This window comes from Xyrauchen texanus, chromosome 37 (assembly GCF_025860055.1).
Source record: "Xyrauchen texanus isolate HMW12.3.18 chromosome 37, RBS_HiC_50CHRs, whole genome shotgun sequence".
In the NCBI taxonomy this organism is placed as follows: domain Eukaryota; kingdom Metazoa; phylum Chordata; class Actinopteri; order Cypriniformes; family Catostomidae; genus Xyrauchen; species Xyrauchen texanus.
In genome coordinates, this window is record NC_068312.1 from 28,013,411 (window position 1) to 28,032,499 (window position 19,089).

Sequence of the window (19,089 nt, forward strand, 5' to 3'; positions counted from 1 at the left end):
GGTCAGGAATGTATTCTAAATACTTTGGATTAGTTCTTCAGCACTGGTGGATTTTTTCAAATATGATCGTGCCTGGTAACATGTGTAAAATGGATAGAAATAACATTTTAGCTTAGCGTAAAGCTGACAATTTCCACAAGGTTTATTTTTATTTCTTCTGCTCCAAACTTACTTCAAACGTACTTCAAAACATTGACTGATTACGATACCATATCACTTGCTTTTGGCGCCCCCCCCACTGGACATTTCACTAGGAAACTACATGAACCACGTAATGGTGCTTTGCAAAAATTTTGCCACAGTCACGTAATGTTTATGAGATTAGGCTGGCATAGCAACATGCTAAAATGACTAAGAACACCTTTACAAATGCATAGCAACGTCCTTGCCCACAATGCCCATAGTGGACAATCACAACTCACATTTTCTTTCGAAATTGTAAAAATCTAGTTCCTAGCTACAATTTTTCCCACACCCAATTTATTTTATGCAGTCCATTACATTTCTCGATAACACTTTACAATAAGGTTACATTAGTTAAAAGAATTTCATGTAAAAATTAACTTGAACTGACAATGAATAGTACTTTTACTTTGTAAAGAGGTTAAGATGGGCAAGGAGGAGACGAGAACCGTCAATATAAATAATATTTAATTAAACTCAAAACAAAAACACACAAACATAAAACACACACGGACATGCCCGCAATACTCTCTCTCTCAAACCTTCGTCACGGGCCGCCTTTATCCCTCGCGCGCCCCATCAGGCCGATTCGGGACTGGCCGTGCGAGATTCTAGCCTGGCCCCGCCCCCCTCCACTCCACACTCCTCCCCACATTACCTCAAGCCGGGGTGCCACCGGCATGACATACACCCCCCCTCCCCTCTTTCCCTGGGGAGGGGCATGCTTTGCGCCCCATCAGGTCATCCCCGCCTTCCTCGACCTGGGAGGAGACAGGAGGGGAAAAAAACAACAACAACAACAAAAAAATAGGCGAGGGAAAAGGCCAACACGGTGCGACAGAGAGAGAGGAGAGAGAGAAGTAGCTCACTCACCGGTTCTCTGATGTACCGTCGCGTGGTCCTCGAACACTCCTCCACACTCTCCGGCGGACAACAGCCGCTCCTCTCCGGGCGAACCAGAGTCAAACCTCCAACCCCCAGCGGACAGAACCCCTCCGCTTTTCTGGAGGCACCTGGGGATATTCCTCCACCCCTGGCAGCGGCCCTACCACTCCAGGCGATCGGGGAATCCAGCGGCGGCCGTTCCCCACATCCAGGCGGTCAGGCTACTCTGTCACCCGGCAGATGGCAGCGGCGCTCACCGGGTGGACGGCAGTGTCGAGGACTCTGTGACGGGCATCCCTCCTCCTTCCCGGGTTTCGACACCAATGTAAAGGGGTTAAGATGGGCAAGGAGGAGGCGAGAACCGGCTTGTCAATATAAATAATATTTAATTAAACTCAAAACAAAAACACACAAACATAAACACACACGGACATGCCCGTAATTCTCTCTCTCTCGAACCGCCGTCACCGGCCGCCTTTATCCCTCGCGAGATTCTAGCCCGGCCCCGCCCCCCTCCGCTCCACATACTTAATCTTGGTTAATGTTATTTATACATAATGTAGTTTTTTTTTAAGTTACATAAAAATTTGCTTGCATCATCAATAGGTAGTGCATCATGAACTAACATGAACAAATAATGAATAATCGTGTATTTTGATAAATTAACATTAATCAAGATTAATCAATTCTGTAAAATAGTTTTATTCATTGTTAGTTCATGATACCAAATGCTCTAACTAATGTTACCTAATAAGTCAAGTCAAATTTATTTGTAGAGCACTTTTCACAACAGGCATTGTTTCATAGCAGCTCTATATGAATTTAAGCTATAACAGAAAATGAATAAAAACAATGCCAATATTAGTTATTAATGTTTAGTACTATTAGTGGTTAAAATTAGTAAACTAAATAAGTGTTGTGAGTCAATCATTAAACAAAATGTTTTTGTAAGAACTATAACTAACACTAAGTTTTAGTGTTAAAGTCCTTGAAGTCATCCCAAATTAACTGAGGAAATGCATAAGTAATCATATTTCTAGGTTCTAGTTAGCACTCTCACTGCTGCATTTTGAACTAACTCAAGTTAATTTATTAAAACTGCAGGACATCCACATAGTAATGCATTACAATAACCCAGTCTTGAGGTCATGAACGCATGAATTAGTTGTTCGGCATCAGAAACAGATAGCATGTGTCACAATATTCTGAGGTGGAAGAATACAGATTGATTTCTATCAAATATAACACCTAAATGTTTTGCTGTAGAAGCTGACGTTACAGTATATCCATCAAGAGTCGGATTATATTTTAGCTGCAGAATAGAACATTATTGTAAATGGTTTCCCATTTCTCACGCAGATTTAATTCCTTTCACCTTTTTTGTTGTTTTTTGCTCAAAAACTTTGAAATCATACCTTTTGTGCTCTACTTCACATTAACGTCATGCAATGTCACGTTAAATACCACTTTACAAGTCACAAAACATATATGACCTCGTTGGGAATCTCTCCAAAAATCTGAGGCAGAAAAAAATTGTCCTGCTGTTTGTTTTTACTATATTTCTCCACCTGCCTGCCTGTCAATACCCCTAAAAGTGTCAAGCTGTTTGGCCTCAAGAGCAGAGAGCTGTCATTAATCAGACTCTGATGTGGTTTTCTGTATGTGGTTGTTTATTCTAAGAGAATGGTAATGCCACTCAACGGGCACGCTGTTTGAATCCAAGACTGTGTGTGTGTGTGTGTGTGTGTGTGTGTGTGTGTGTGTGTGTGTGTGTGTGTGTGTGTGTGTGTGTGTGTGTGTGTGTGTGTGTGTGTGTGTGTGTGTGTGTGTGTGTGTTGCCTTCCAGCCATCTGGCCGGTGACTTTATCGCCCAGAGCGTATGTGAGTCACATTAATGGAGGGTCTTAGCACTACAGTTCCATCTGTAGCATCTACTTCAATACCCCATCCATAAACATTGCGCCTGAGCACCGCTGCATATGCATCGCATATCAGATCCGCCCCTTCTAAACCAATCACACTAATGATACACAACCCGCTGGATGAAAGAGAAAAACATGTAATTACTATTCATTCACTCTGCTGGATTCACAGTGTTCTGTAGCTTGACTCTTTCAGGGCAAAACACACACACACAAACAGACAGATATGTGTGTACATCGAGAAACTATCAAGGGAATTAAACAGATAAAAGTTTGTGTAAGCAAAAGTCTGCAGGATTCAGTCTGTCAGGTTTTAAACACACTGTTGCTTATCTGAGTAATGAAAATAATTATTGCATACCTGTAATGCAACATTACACCTGTCAAGAGTTTGAGAGGCTCTCTAGAGACATAAGAGGATGGAGTGAGAGAGAGAGAGAGAGAGAGAGAGAGAGAGAGAGCGTGCACAGGTTTATTTATAGTTTGTTTTAATGGTCTGAGAGTAATTCATTATTTCTTTCAGCTTGAACTGTAATTGTACTATAAACACCTGTGGGTGTTTTTTAAATTATATTTCATGCATATGTTATTCTAGCTCTGCTTTTGTTAGTTTTACTCTAAACCATCTCTCTCAATTCAATTCAATTCAATTAAATGGGCTTTATTGGCATGAAAGTTTCAAAAACAATGTTGCCAAAGCATCATATAGAATAAATAAAGTAAAATGAAAATACATTTCGTCCAATAACTTGGACAGTATATAATATAATTATTAGTAATATATAAATAACAGCAATATATAAATTATTATTATTATTATTTATTTGACCATATCACATCACATGTGTGTGTGTGTGTGTGTGTGTGTGTGTGTGTGTGTGTGTGTGTGTGTGTGTGTGTGTGTTTATCCAGATCTTTCACTGTCCCTCAGGTTGTGGCATGTTGATACATATTGGGCAGCAAGATGTGCCCTGTCTCTTTCTCCTAGTACATGAGTATTTGTAATTTTGAGAGGTAATTTAATAATAATAATTCCTTACATTTATATAGCGCTTTACATAGCATAGAGATGATGCGACGGCAGCCATAGTGCGCCTGAACGCCCACCACACACTTGGGATTTTTAATCACAGAGAGTCAGGACCTCGGTTTAACATCTCATCCGAAGGACAGTGCCTTTTTACAGTATAGTGCCCCCGTCACTATACTGGGGCATTAGGACCCACACAGACCGTAGGGTGAGCACCCCCTGCTAGCCTCCCTAATACCACTTCCATTTAGGTTTTAAAGTCTGAAGTTTCAGAGTTAAACTTGTTTAGGTAAACATTCCTTATTTCTCTGAATGTTTCACATTTTAGGAGGAAGTGCATTTCTGTCTCGACCTCACCTGTCCAACAGTGAGCACATATTCTGTTTTCTTTTGGTTGCCATGATTTTTTGTGTCTTCCTGTTTCAATTGCCAATGTGTGGTCACTGAGCCTGTATTTGGGTAGGGTCTGTCTCTGTTTTCTATCTCTGACAATAAAGAGATATTTTGCCAACTCTTACTCTCTGTTTAGGGCCAGATAACATTCTAATCTACTTTGGCTTTTAGTTTCTTCTTTCCAATGTTCCAAATAGGTTTATTTGCATTGCGTTATAATTTGGTTTACTCTGATTGGTGTTTGGAGAACAGTGTTGATGTGAGACTGGTCAAAGTGTGTTTGAGGGGGGACGATTAGTCTCAGCACCAACTGATGTAGGGGACTTTGGATTGAAGGGTGTCTCGGGGGCTGGATTTAAGGTGAAAGAAGAATTTAAGTGCTCTCTTTTGAATGCTAATTATCAGTCTGTATCTGCCTAATTCTGCTCTACATGCATTTGTTGGTGTATTTCTGTGTACATGTAAGATGTATCTGCAGAATTCTGCATGTAAAGATTCTGTTGGGTGTTTGTCCCAACGTGTATAGCCATGATGACTGAGTGGACCCCATACTTCACTACCATACAGCGCAATAGGCTGGATGACACTATCAAATATTTTCAGCCAGATTTTAATTGGAATTTGGAGATTATAAAATGTTCTCTTAATTGCTTTTAGGGCTCTTCAAGCTTTTTCTTTTAGTGCATTCACTGCCATGCTGAAACTCCCTGATGCTGTTATTGTTATGCTAAGGTAGGTATAACTCATGCTATGTTCAATTATATGATTATTCATAGTAAATTGGTATTTGTTTTCGTGACACTTGGGCCATTTTTGAAAAATCATGACATTAGTTTTCTTCATGTTTACTGCTAGAGCCCAGTTTTGACAGTATTTCTAGGACTGTCCAGCTGTAGCTCTAGTCCTTGTTCAGTAGGAGACAGTAGAACAGGTTCGTCAGCATAAAGCAGATACTTCACCTCTCCATCTAGGAGGGGGAGAGGATGATAAGCACATTGATCCAACTGAACAGCAAGTTCATTTATATATACATTAAATAAAGTTGGACTTAAATTGCAACCCTGACGGACACCTCTTCTCTGGGGGAGGAATTCAGTTTGTTTGTCTCATATTTTAACAGCACACCTGTTTTTCTAATATATTGATTTAATCAGATCATATATTTTGCCACCTATACCACAATACATGTTTGTTTTTTGTTTCTAATTGTATGTATCATTTTAATTTCCTCAGTGGCCCTGTTTACACCATCTCTAGTACGGACATATTGGTTTTGGTCATATATCGATATGTCGTTTATCAGATCATGTGAGATCAATACCATGATGAATTTGTCTCCACTGTCTGGGGCCCATCTGTAAGTAGGATGTACTTTATACAGATTACTGGGTTCCCTTTTTGTGTCACTAATTTGACCTGATAATTTGAAGAACACATTTATTTGGTTGTGGTCTGAAAGCGGCGATTGCTGTCTGACAGTGAATGCACTGATAGTGGAGGGGTCCATGTCAGTGATTGCATAGTCTGCTACACTAGAACCAAGAGCTGACGAGTACGTGAATCTGCCTAAAGAGTCCCCTCTGAGCCTACCATTAACTATATACAGGCCTAAGGCTCCCTGCCACTTTGATTTACTTCAGAGTCAAGGTTGTTCCGGTTGGGAACGATTGGTGTGGTAAACAGGGGAGACTGACCAAATACATGATTGTTGCCATGTGGGTCAATAATGGCGTGTTCAATTCCTTTTCGTCCATTTAGATCTCCAGTAAGAAGCACATTACCCTGGGCCTGGTAATAGGCTATTTCTGAATGGAGGGTTTCAAAAGTGTCTTTTTCAAAATATGAAGAATCTACTGGGGGTATATAAATTGCACAGAGATATAGATCCCTGTCAGTTATGCCCAGGGTTTTATCTAATCTCAGCCAAATGTGTGATTTACCCTTTTTTATTGGTGAGATCTGATGACAAAGATCTTCTTTATACCACACCAAGATCCCTTGATGTTCTGCCCTTACGTATGTTATTCAGTTTTATAGAGGGCACCATGACTTCATTATACCCTGGGGGACAGTGAGTGAGCTGAGCATTTTGACACCATGTTTCTACCAACACAATTACATCAACATCTTTTATAGATTGGATTGGAGATATAGATTCAGCGTGTCTGTTCTTCTGATCAAACGTTGAGGAGCGGAGACCCTGAATATTCCAGCAGCTTATATGAAATGAACACATTGATAAACAATCAAAATGAACCTGTATAGTGAGACAAAAAATTTAAAATAACCACAACTATCTATACCTTACAATACTGAATAATAATGTGAAATTAATTTCATAAATACATGTACTATTTATAATCAATATTACTACTATTACTACTAATACTAATTAAAAATACATATGCTAATATTACTAGTCCTACTCCTAACTAATAAAATATTCCTGTGTTGTTCTTTTACTAACAAAAAATATATTTCTATTTTTCTTTAAATGGGAAAGTGATCTGAGTATTTCTTAGCTGAACAAAATCCGGGTGCATAGGGTGTGCAGCATCTCCCTGATGTCTCCCAATTCAGAGGTAGTAGGGGGAGGGACCATGGCAGTAGTCTGGGCTGCAGCTGCAGCATAACTCTGCTACTGCAGGTGGGCAGGGGGCCCAGGGGCAGGTGCTGCTGCATATCTCTGCTGCTGCAGGAGGGCAGGGGGCCCAGGGGCAGGTGCTGCAGCATAACTCTGCTATTGCGGGTGAAGAGGAGTGCAAGGGGCAGGTGCTGCTGCATATCTCTGATGCAGATGCTGTATGGGGGGGCTGGTGGGTAGGGGGTGGGGTGGGTGAAGGCTGCCTCCTCTGGTTGCACTTCACAATGGTGAGGTGGTGGGCACTTGAGAAACTTGGAGTCCAGGCTGAACTTTTGTCTCTCCTCATTGCAGGGGGAATTATTCTGGGCTGGCTATATGGAGGAGGAGGAAGTCTGGGATGGCCTCTAAGGCTCTTAGTTAAGGAGGGTGTGGAAGAACTGCATCCCAGTCCTTCATAAAGGTCCCAGGTGCCAATGGTTGGGTGGAGAGCCAGGTGGACATTTGGTAGGGTGGCACATTCTCTTCTGATCTCCATATTAACGTCATGGATGACATGGTGAGGGGTGTCTGTCCTAGGCAGCAGGGTGGAGACCACAATGCGGGTGTCAGGGAACTCCCTACTGGCATGCTCCACCATCTTTTTCACCACCTCTGTAGTGTCCTTACGGAACCTGTGCAGGTAATTTGTTCCTGTATGAATCACCAGGCATTCAGGATTCTTGAGAGTCTCCTTTTTCAGTAGCTTCATTGCCTGGCCTGTTGAGCTGCAGCGTTTAGACAGAACTTTCTTTCCAGGAAAAAGCTTGTTTGTGTCCAGGAATTTCCCATTTGAGTCAGCCAGCATTACTACTTGTGGGTCTTGTTCTTCAGGCTGGGTGGAAGGAAGCTGTGATGGGCAGAGCTGACTGTTGGAGCTGGCTGTGTGGATGTATCAGAAGGTGCCAGGGTGTTGTTTGGCTGGGTGCAGAGCAGAGAGGGTGTGGTTGAAATAAGGCAGGGGTTTGGGAGACTGGGGATTGATAAGAGTTGGTCTTTGAGGTGTTGGACTTGCCTGGTGATGCTCCTTTCTCTATTTTCAGCATCCTCCTTCACTTTGGCTAACTGAGCACGAAGCACACTGTTCTCCTGTTTGAGTGCCTCTAGACTTCCTCTGAGGTCAGATGCCAAAGCCTGGTTTTCTCTCTTGAACTGCTTGAGCTCTTCTTTCAGCTGCTGGACAGTACTCATGGTGGAGTCAGACATCTTGGCCTGGGTCTGCTCTTTGAATTCAGCAAAGTCCATCTCTAGCAGGGCCATACTCTCCTTTAGCTGGTTGGTAAGGCTGGCAGGTGTGGGAGGGGCAGAGATAGACAAGGTGTTGGGGTTCTCTGCTGGACTCTCATCATCTTCACTGCCAGAGGGGTCATTTACCCTCTTGGTGTTCACTTTATCTTTCAACAGGGAGAATACCTCTTTAAAAGACTCCAGGTTTGCTTCACTCCCTTGGACCATGACCTTTCCTTTGGTGTAAGGAAAAGTCAATGGTAAGCATAGGGTCATCTTTGTCCAAGTGTTCATCTTTGCAGATCTTTAATCTGCCTCCTGAGCCGATGCCTTCACTAACTACATGTGCATAATTGCTGCATAGAATGTCTTAACAGATGTAGATGGAATCAGTGAAGAAAATTAAGTTGTTCTTCCTTCCTTCTTTTTGCTGGGCGTAGTCAATGAAGAGGACCTTCCACGCAATGTCTTCTCCTTGTGTTTCTCCCTAGCTGCTCTACTTTTACATTTAGCAGTGTACTCAACTTCCATGCTCTCTGCTCTGACAGCTCTGCTCTTATTTAGTGTCTGTTTGCTGGTTTTCAAGGTGATCACTTGTTTATTTTAAAAGAGGACTAGGCTAATTATTTACCTTAGTAGCCCACAAACACAGAATTATATATATCTTATCAGGTGTATTAATGTTAATGTTATTATTACTATTTATTAACGTTACAAACAAGGATCCTTGATGAAGCAGGTGGATTTTGTTCTTGAAATTCCTCTGTTAGCTTCTTTAGAGCAATTTCTCCTTTGCAATGCTGGCAACAATGGCAGTTGGTAGCTGGCAGTTAATGACTAGCCAGTTGTTTTGATTTGAGAAATATACCCCAAAATGATATTTCCTCTTCTGTTTTTGTTGATTAATGTTTCTATCTCTTTTTTAGGGTCCTTTCTGAAGATTTGTTGAAAGTTATTTTGCAAAATGTCTCACTTTTTTAGGTCCAAATTTGAGATGTATTCAGGAGCTAATTTTTGGTGCAGCTACTTAGTTCTCTCTCTCTCTCTCTATCTCTCTCTCTCTCTCTTGTTTTGTATTCACGTGTGGAATAGCAAACTGTATATCTGAAACGATTACATTTATTTCACAGGTGTCAGTCCACCCACTTTCTGTATGTTTGGCCTTGCAAGGTTAACTTTTGACTCTAAATAATGAATGTATTTTCTCTTTCTGTCTGTTTGTGTGTATGCTGTAGGGAGATACTCTAGAGATGGTTGGTGAAACGGTCAGTGGGATGGCTAGATGCCCTTATGACCATAAACATGCCAATGTGGCCCTGTTTGCAGGTGAGACTGGCACCTGCCATCACTCTTCCTTTCTTTCTCTTACTGCTGAGACAAATAAAACGCTCTTAAACCAGCTTAAGATGGTTTGCTGTTCTTAACTGGTTTAACTTGTCTAGTTGGTCTCCCAGCCTGGTTAGCTGACAAATGCCCAAAACTTCTCTAAAACCGGCAAACCAGACCAGACTAAGCTGGTATACACTCACCTAAAGGATTATTAGGAACACCTGTTCAATTTCTCATTAATGCAATTATCTAATCAACCAATCACATGGCAGTTGCTTCAATGCATTTAGGGGTGTGGTCCTGGTCAAGACAATCTCCTGAACTCCAAACTGAATGTCAGAATGGGAAAGAAAGGTGATTTAAGCAATTTTGGTTGTTGGTGCCAGACGGGCCGGTCTGAGTATTTCACAATCTGCTCAGTTACAGGGATTTTCACGCACAACCATTTCTAGGGTTTACAAAGAATGGTGTGAAAAGGGAAAAACATCCAGTATGCGGCAGTCCTGTGGGCGAAAATGCCTTGTTGATGCTGATTCAAGCTGATAGAAGAGCAACTTTGCCTGAAATAACCAATCGTTACAACCGAGGTATGCAGCAAAGCATTTGTGAAGCCACAAGACGCACAACCTTGAGGCGGATGGGCTACAACAGCAGAAGACCCCACCGGGTACCACTCATCTCCACTACAAATCGGAAAAAGAGGCTACAATTTGCAAGAGCTCACAAAAATTGGACAGTTGAAGACTGGAAAAAATGTTGCCTGGTCTGATGAGTCTTGATTTCTGTTGAGACATTCAGATGGTAGAGTCAGAATTTGGCGTAAACAGAATGAGAACATGGATCCATCATGCCTTGTTACCACTGTGCAGGCTGGTGGTGGTGGTGTAATTGTGTGGGGGATGTTTTCTTGGCACACTTTAGGCCCCTTAGTGCCAATTGGGCATCGTTTAAATGCCACGGCCTACCTGAGCATTGTTTCTGACCATGTCCATCCCTTTATGGCCACCATGTACCCATCCTCTGATGGCTACTTCCAGCAGGATAATGCACCATGTCACAAAGCTCGAATCATTTCAAATTGGTTTCTTGAACATGACAATGAGTTCACTGTACTAAAATGGCCCCCACAGTCACCAGATCTCAACCCAATAGAGCATCTTTGGGATGTGGTGGAACGGGAGCTTCGTGCCCTGGATGTGCATCCCACAAATCTCCATCAACTGCAAGATGTTATCCTATCAATATGGGCCAACATTTCTAAAGAATGCTTTCAGCACCTTGTTGAATCAATGCCATGTAGAATTAAGGCAGTTCTGAAGGAGAAAGGGGGTCAAACACAGTATTAGTATGGTGTTCCTAATAATCCTTTAGGTGAGTGTAAGCTGGGGTTTTCTTTTTAATGCCTTAAACATTAGCACAATGTACATGACCGCAAACCATCCCTGCATATTACAGGAATATATATAGACCTGTTTGTTAAAGCAGTGCAGTAAAACTGATGTTTCTGCTGTTATTCTTTAACTTAATTATATGCCGGTTCATGAGCAATATTTATGTGTTCCTCTTGCTTAATCACACACATACTGCACATTCTCTGCACAGCAATATGGCTTTACTGCTTCCTGCCTGGACAAACCTAAAGGAAAATTAAATAATGTTCAATATATGAAAATGCATTACACTGATGAAAGTATATTGAGACCATATTTTTGGTCTGTAAGTGAGAAAGTGGAACAGACACTCCAAAACCTGCCTACTGAGGCAGTGTTTTAAGCCACCAACAGATAGACCACCACTAACAGAATAAACCAGAATAGTCATGCTGTTCTATGCTGTTTTTTGCAGCAGGGTTTAGTTTTATTAGAGTATCATATTGCTAGCTTAGCAACACGCTAATGCTAAATTCTACTGAAATCTCTCATGCAGAGCACTGTTTGTGTGGGGCTCATGTTGCTACCTTGGTTGTGTCCTCAAAATCAGTTGAGTTTTCAAACTTCAACGCATTAATGTGGAAGTGGCTTGAGAATTCTGCCTTGAAAGACAGCTGCCTAAGTAGGCAGTAGTCAGTGAGGTAGCTCACTAGGTTTTAAAGAGTTTATTTGTGTGTTGTTTCTACAGAACGCAATCTCTACACTGCAACAGTGACTGATTTCCTGGCCATCGATGCCGTGATCTACAGGAGTCTGGGGGACAATCCTGCCCTGCGAACAGTGAAACACGACTCCAAATGGTTTAGAGGTACTTAATACGTCAAACATTAGTTGACAGGAAGAGGTAGCCATGCAGAGTCAGCACATGGATGTAATATTAATGTTGTTTGTGTGTGTATTATGGGTGAGAGAGAGTTAAGTAGTGTTTGTGTGCATTAATGTATGTGTTATAACAGTTGTTAGAAAGCTTGTGTTTACCCTCATGTCAGTTAGTGTTAGTGTCGATAGACGTGTAAGGATCCACATCTTAGTCAGCAGACAACCTGATGTCAGCCCCCCTCTCTTCCCATCTTCCTTTGCTCCTATGCTCTGTATACTGATCTGTTCTCTTGCTGATGCAGCAGTGTAATGAAAACACATCTGTGTTCTAATTCTAAGTCATCCACTCTCTCTTTTCTCTCTCTCTCTTTTCTCTCTCTCTCTCTCTCTCTCTCTCTCTCGCTGTCTCTCTCAAATTCAATTGAATTCAAAGTGCTTTACTGGTATGACATTTATTATATATATATATATATATATATATATATATATATATATATATATATATTGCCAAAGCAATTACATGAAGTAGAAAAACAGAACAAAAATTGAACAAGGTCTAGAACATGAAAACAGCAATAGCGCTAAAGAAATAAATGCATAGTAATAAACAATTCAGCATTAATACAACATTACTGTATATAGGGTCGGTAACAGGGGTAGGGGATGGGGGTCAGGGAGATCAGCATCATCAACAAGTTAATGTATTAGTGGTTGTCCTTTTGGTTATTACAGGATACTACAAATCTTGCTACTATATTTGCACATACTTTTTCACCTAGAATTTAAAAAACAATTGTGTCGGGGTACATTCATTGAAGTCAGGAACATTAAGAATTTTGTGATTAATATTATTTCTTAATCGATTTGTATTTTGGGTATCTCTCACTATTTCTCTCTCTCCCTCTCTCTCTGTCCTGGTTTAATTCCTGTCCCAAAACGTTCTCACTTTCTTTCGGTGTGTGTCCACCAATGTCAGAAATTAAAACATTTGACCTTTATGAGTGTCACAAACGCCCACGAAGGCGCCTCCTCGATCGGCCACCGGAGATCCGATTCACCTGAGTTCTAATTACCCACATACCGGGCTTAATTAATCCACAGCTGATCCCCATTCATCTCCCTCTATTTAAGCTACACGCAGTCACACACTCACTGCAAAGTCTTGTTTGTTCCGGCTACACTACTGAGCGTTCTACTACCATTCCTGTTTGATTATCTGCCTACTGACCTTGCTTTCCCTGTTGACTACGATTGATTACTGCCTGCCTACCTGAACCTTGCCTGTCTCTTCGTGATTGCCCATTGCTGCCTGCCCTGACATCCTGCTTCCCTCACAATGCTCCTACTCTGCCTACGTTTGCCCTGATTCCCCATTGCCTGACCATTGCCTGCATATATTCTGTGAGTTTCAATAAAACACTGCTTATGGATCCCAGCCTACCTGAGTCTTTGTTACAATGAGGGTGTTTTTTTTTTTCTTCCATTTTTTGGTTTCTTTCCATAAAACAATCATACAGCGTGCTCTCCTGTTATGCCAAATATGTCAAAATAAATTCTCAGTTGGAACAATTGAGTCTGTTATCTGTGTAAACAATATTAAATACAAAAGTAGCTGTAAATAATAAACAAGATAAATGTTCTGCTTGAATACATATTAAATAATTTAGGCCGATCCCTATAGAGACCCTTTCCCACTGGCGGTACAAAAGCCCTTTTTAGGTACTTTTATCCACTTTCTACCATCATGATAGATTTTTGGGGTTTTCAGTGCTGATTTAATTTGTTTCTTTTTTTTTTTCATCAAAAAACACATTTTAAGTCATCGCCACAAGAGCAGACTCCAAACAGCTCGATTTTGTCTGAGGGTGTCACACATACAGACTGTTTTGCTGAGATCTCACTCTCTTCAGTCAGAGGACGTTGGACACACTTGACATAAGTAAATGGTAGAGGGGTGACATACCAACTCACCACAGCTCTCTCTCTCTCGCTCTGATTCCCTATCACGTGGAGCTCACCAAAATAACAACAGGAGTACAGCGTGAGCATAAACAATTGTTAAAGAGTGATTTATTTGTTCAGAAACAGGGGCTAAAAAAGTTACAATGTTGCATTTTCTTCTTGGTTCTGGATCGCTTTAACAAGGTTATATTTTAAAACGGACCAAAACTGTAAAAATCTGTTCTCACAGTCAATCAGAGCTCTCTCTTTCTTATACCCGCACACAAACAAACACACTTGCACGCACACATAAACACAGAAAGAGTGAAGGCTAGTTTTTATCTGTCAAAAGGTTGCTGACTCCGTCCTACCTGTGTCTGTTCTGCCCTTATCCAAAAGAGAGAAGTGATCGTGAAGATCACCCTATATCTAATATAGTTGCTAAAAGGCTATACCCACGTTTTGATGATGAATCAGTGACAAGCTGACCAACAGATTTCTTTTCCATCCAGATTTGTTTCGGTGCGTGTCCAAGTGCAATTGCTGTTTTACACAGTATATGTAAACAAAGCAATCCAAGGGAGAAATCGCATTCAGGTTCCAAAATAAATGCTCCAAACATGCCAGGTGCAATTCATGGAGTAACTTTTCCTTGTGAAAGTGAACGATTGTGTATTTATGCCTTCGAGGCTTGCTGTAGAATGCATCCATATGTAGCTTCATCGTACCGATCAGCTTGAAGTCTTGTCAATTCTTCAGTAAACAAAGAAGCTCACTGGTCACTTGACCAGTATACAAGACCCCCTCCTCAGCATCAGGACAATTGTATGTGCTTTTCCATTGCTGGAACCATTAACTCAGCACAGAGTCCTGATAGTCATGTGATTAACATCCTCCTGCTGAAAGACGCTAATGCACACTTCTCCCTCTTCTTGGCCGGCGATAATGTTAATGAAACTCACATCTGAAAATCATTGGAAAAATTGGCTAGTGTAGAGGCTAAACCCATACTAAATCCATTATAGTTGAAGAAAGATATGAAAAATTTAAAATGATGGATACAATTTTTTGCTTGCACATTTTAAATATTTTTGTGTTTTCTGATTAGAGAATGGCCATATTGATAGTTCAACACTGGCATCATAGTTTAACACTGTAGTTCAGTCAGATCTGCACTTATAAAAGCATGTGACCTGAGAGAGCAGTAATATTGTATCCTAAAAATAAGGTGTGTAATGGTCTGGTCCTGCTTGTTCTGTTTCAGAGCCATACTTTGTGAGTGCTGTGGAATGGGGTCCACATGTTTACTTCTTTTTCCGAGAGATGGCTATGGAGTTCAACTACCTGGAGAAGGTAAGAGGCAAAGGATGACAGAGGAGGAGTGGGCAGTTGTCAAAAAAAATCACAAATAAACTACCTCAGTTCACCAGTGTTCCAGTTCGCCCCCAAAGCTGTTCAAAGGGGTTCAAGTCTGAGCTTTTTGCAGACAAGTCAAGTTTTCAACACCAGACTCTGTATTAAACCATTTCTTTATGGACCTCACTTTATGCACAGGGGTATTTATGCACAGGGGTATTGTGGAACAAACAAAGGGCATTCCCCAAACCATTGCCAAAAAGTTGGAAGCACATAAATGTCTACAATGACACTGAATGCTGTAGCATTAAAATTTGTGTTCTCTGGAATTAAGGGGCCTAGCCAAACCAGTTAATTAGAAGGGTATGTCCAAATAATTTTGGCCAAGAAATTTACCAAAGTCAACACTCAAAAGTCAATATAAACTTGGACATTTCTCATGAAATTTCTCCACGACCAAATAATCTGGCTATGTTATTCACATTAAGTTTAGCACCGTACTCTTATTGCATGTCAACGTTTATCTCACTTGGATTGATTTACAGTGTATATCTCCTAAGGAATTTTAGGAGAAATGTCTGAGAAAAAGTTTATACTTCAGTGAAACTGATACTTCTGACTCTTCTGAGCTATAAAAGAGAAACCCATGAGCAAAAAAAATGTTTGTTTATAGGAGTAAATATGGAGTTAGAGAGAGATCAGTAGAGTGGGGGAGAGGGAGGAAGCAAGGGGGTGAAAGTAATCTGAAATTGTGTTACTGTATGTCCTGTCTGGGAATATTATTCAAATGTCAATACTAACCACTGTATTTCCAGTCAGACAACAGCGTGACCTTTTCCTTGTGTATTTGTACTAAATATTTAACTTCATAATGATGCCCTATAAAACTGTTTTAAGTCTAATTTAGGCTCTTTTATGTTGATGTTATTTTTCACAACAACTAAAATACTATCTGTAATATAATTAACTGAAAACTGAGAAAAACAGGTTTACCGAATAACAAGGCTTCCTTTTACTCAAAAATTTGCAATGCACAACTTCAGCAAGAACAGAAGTTTGCTTGCACAAGCATTTTTTTTGGTGCTGGACCTCAGAGAACAAAAACCCACTGTGCTTTGGATTCTGCTTTTTTGAAATCGCTCTGAGAACCCATTTTAGAGAATGCTGACATTTTCATGAATTAATTGTTTTCGTCGTATTAAACAATCCAGCTCCATGTTTCCAAGATCTGCTTAAAATCCACAAGCATTAAGAGATTTGCAAGGTTATGGAAAGGACACACCACTGTTTGGTGTGTGTACATTAGAGATTCGTAATTAATATCTCAGATATAACAACATTCCAGATCTATTTGAACATTAAATGTCTTTATATGTGTTTTTGCTGCGTGTCTGTGTTTGTACACCTTAGGTGGTTGTGTCTCGTGTTGCACGCATTTGTAAAGATGATCAGGGCGGTTCACAGCGTGTGCTGGAAAAGCAGTGGACGTCGTTCCTGAAGGCGCGGCTGAACTGCTCCATCCCGGGAGACTCCCACTTCTACTTCAACCTCCTGCATTCCACCAGTCCCATCATCCGCATGCATGGCAGAGACATCATCCTTGCTGTCTTCTCCACGCCGTCCAACAGGTATGTCGCAGCCTTTACAAAACATTACAATTAAGCCCTTAAGAAACCAGCTCTCCACAGAAGTCAAGAAACTAGAAAAGGACCGCCTAGTCCAAGTGGAGATGCTACTTGCACCGTTACTCACCGTGCTCAGAACAGGTCGACCTGATGGAGGAAATGCCATATGCCAAATGTTACATCCAATTTTAGATCAACCTGCCCCTAAACCTCATGCAAAACTCAACTGTAGATTGTCAACTTTTACTCCGGTCAGACAGTCTTTTCCCGTCTAAGCGGGTGGTCCTTGACCAAAATAAGCTGCAATGTGGACCAGACTTTAAAAAGATTTAAAAAGTTTGACTGTGTGACAAAAAGAACCACCCAATTCAAACCAGACTCCAGATCTCTAGAGAAGAACTCCCAAATATAGCGTATTAGCAGCCTCATTGATAGACAGTTGAGCTGGAAATGTCACAGGCTGATGGCAACGGCAGAGCACTGGGAAATGGGTACATTCGCTCTGGGTGTAGATTGTCGCACGGGAATGGGGGTGAACAACCTCTGAATATAGAATAGTGGTGCAACACTTTCGGGAATATTATTGCAGATTTTAATGGCATGAAATTAGATAGTGCAAGAGACCAGGAGTTAGATAGACAGAAATGGATGGATGAGGAATTGAATTGATGTGGATAGACATACACATGCTGACAGCCTGTCATCAGGATGTCACACTTTGAGGGGGATGCAACAAGGAAACATATATTTTTGGGATCAGGGTGTAAGTGCATGTTTTGACAGAGTTTGCTGGAAATAATAACAGGAAAGAATGTGAGAACAAAACAAGAGGGAGTACTGTCAAGAGGATAGGAGTGAAGATGATGCTGAATGAGTTGAGAGAGAGAGAGAGTGAGAATGACTATTAGATAAATGAGAGAAGAGAAAATGGTTACTGAATGCACACTTTTAGAGTCTGTGAGCATTTGCTTAAAGTGATAGTTCACCCCAAAATAACATTCCAATATAATGTACTTATCCTCATGTTGTTTAAAACCTGTATTACGTTCTTTCTTTTGTGGAACATAAAAGGAGATGTTTGGCAGAATGTTATCTTCAGTCACCATCTGCTGTCATTGTGTGGAAAAAATATGTAATAAAAGTAAATGGAAGCTAAGGCTAATATTGTGCCTAGCATCTCCTTTTGTGTTCCATGGAAGACAGAAAGACATACTGGTTTGGAACAACATGAGGGTAAGTGTAACTTATATTAATTTAAATTTTTTAGTGATCTATTCCCTTTGGAAGTGCATTAGTGTGCATGATGGGTAACATTTATGTGAGACTTATGTGTATGTGTGACAAATGAAGAATAATAGAAGACCCTCTGATGATGGAGGAAGAGCCGGACTCCTAGTATGTAAATGTGAATGTTTGTTTAAGAGTGTGTGCCAGTGCGGGGGCTAGACTTCAACAAATGCCAAATCTAATAACATCTCAGTCTGCTAATGGTCCTCTGAGGGGGGTGGTGGGGAGGATACAAAGAAATGAGAGACGAGTATGTGTGTGGGGGAGACACTCTCTCAAGGACAAATGAATAAAGGTGTCATTAATAGCCCACATCTTTTCCTTCAGAAGAGTTAAAGATTAATTACAGTACAACATGATGGGCATTTAAAACTGGGATGGGCCATTATAGTCGATTAATCATTCAACAACTGAGGTTGACAAGTTTCAGTTTTTTCTTTATTTTTAGTTGTGTATTTTACTGGTTTTTAGTGAATTTTTTAGTGGTGGTGCTTTAATTTGCATGCAAACATCTTACTGTGTTTTAGCTGTTGGAAAGTTAGTATGGTAAAACCCGCTGGGGAACTTGCATCTTTAAATGTATCCCCTTTAAAGCACTGGCACTATAGCCAAACACATGCAGACAGACATTTTTGGCTGTTGCATCGAGACTTGTGAGCATTTTTAAGATGGTGTGTGAAGTCTTGAGACCTCTGTGATCTGTTTCATTCTGTTCAGTCCTTTTAACTTCCTGAGATCTGAGCGTGACTGCTTTGTGCATTTCCCATTTCCCTTTTTTCCATTTTCCACTAGTAGCCCCTAATAAACATGCAAAAATAAATAAATGAATAAAACATGCAAAAAAAAAAAAATTTGAAGATCAAATAGGTTTCCTAAAAATGTATGTCCTCATATGGGGACTGTGGGACTAAATTTGAAATAATACCAAGCTATATAAAGTCAGTTTTTTTAACCAAATTGTGTATTATGTTTCCAGGAGTGTTGGTTATTAATTTTATTATAACTTTACAGACATTACAGCTGATTTCTGTAAAGCTGTAAA

The 19,089-nt window shown here is 40.6% G+C and overlaps 1 protein-coding gene across 1 annotated transcript in view; it reads left to right on the forward strand.

The window, feature by feature from the left end:
* Positions 1-19,089, forward strand: part of LOC127630414 (semaphorin-6B-like) — a 160,998-nt gene that overhangs the window by 100,755 nt on the left and 41,154 nt on the right. Inside the window, exons 7-10 of the mRNA XM_052107884.1 lie at positions 9,496-9,586; positions 11,708-11,827; positions 15,044-15,132; positions 16,546-16,763. Coding sequence (XP_051963844.1) covers positions 9,496-9,586; positions 11,708-11,827; positions 15,044-15,132; positions 16,546-16,763 — 518 coding nt within the window. The remainder of the gene's footprint in view (positions 1-9,495; positions 9,587-11,707; positions 11,828-15,043; positions 15,133-16,545; positions 16,764-19,089) is intronic.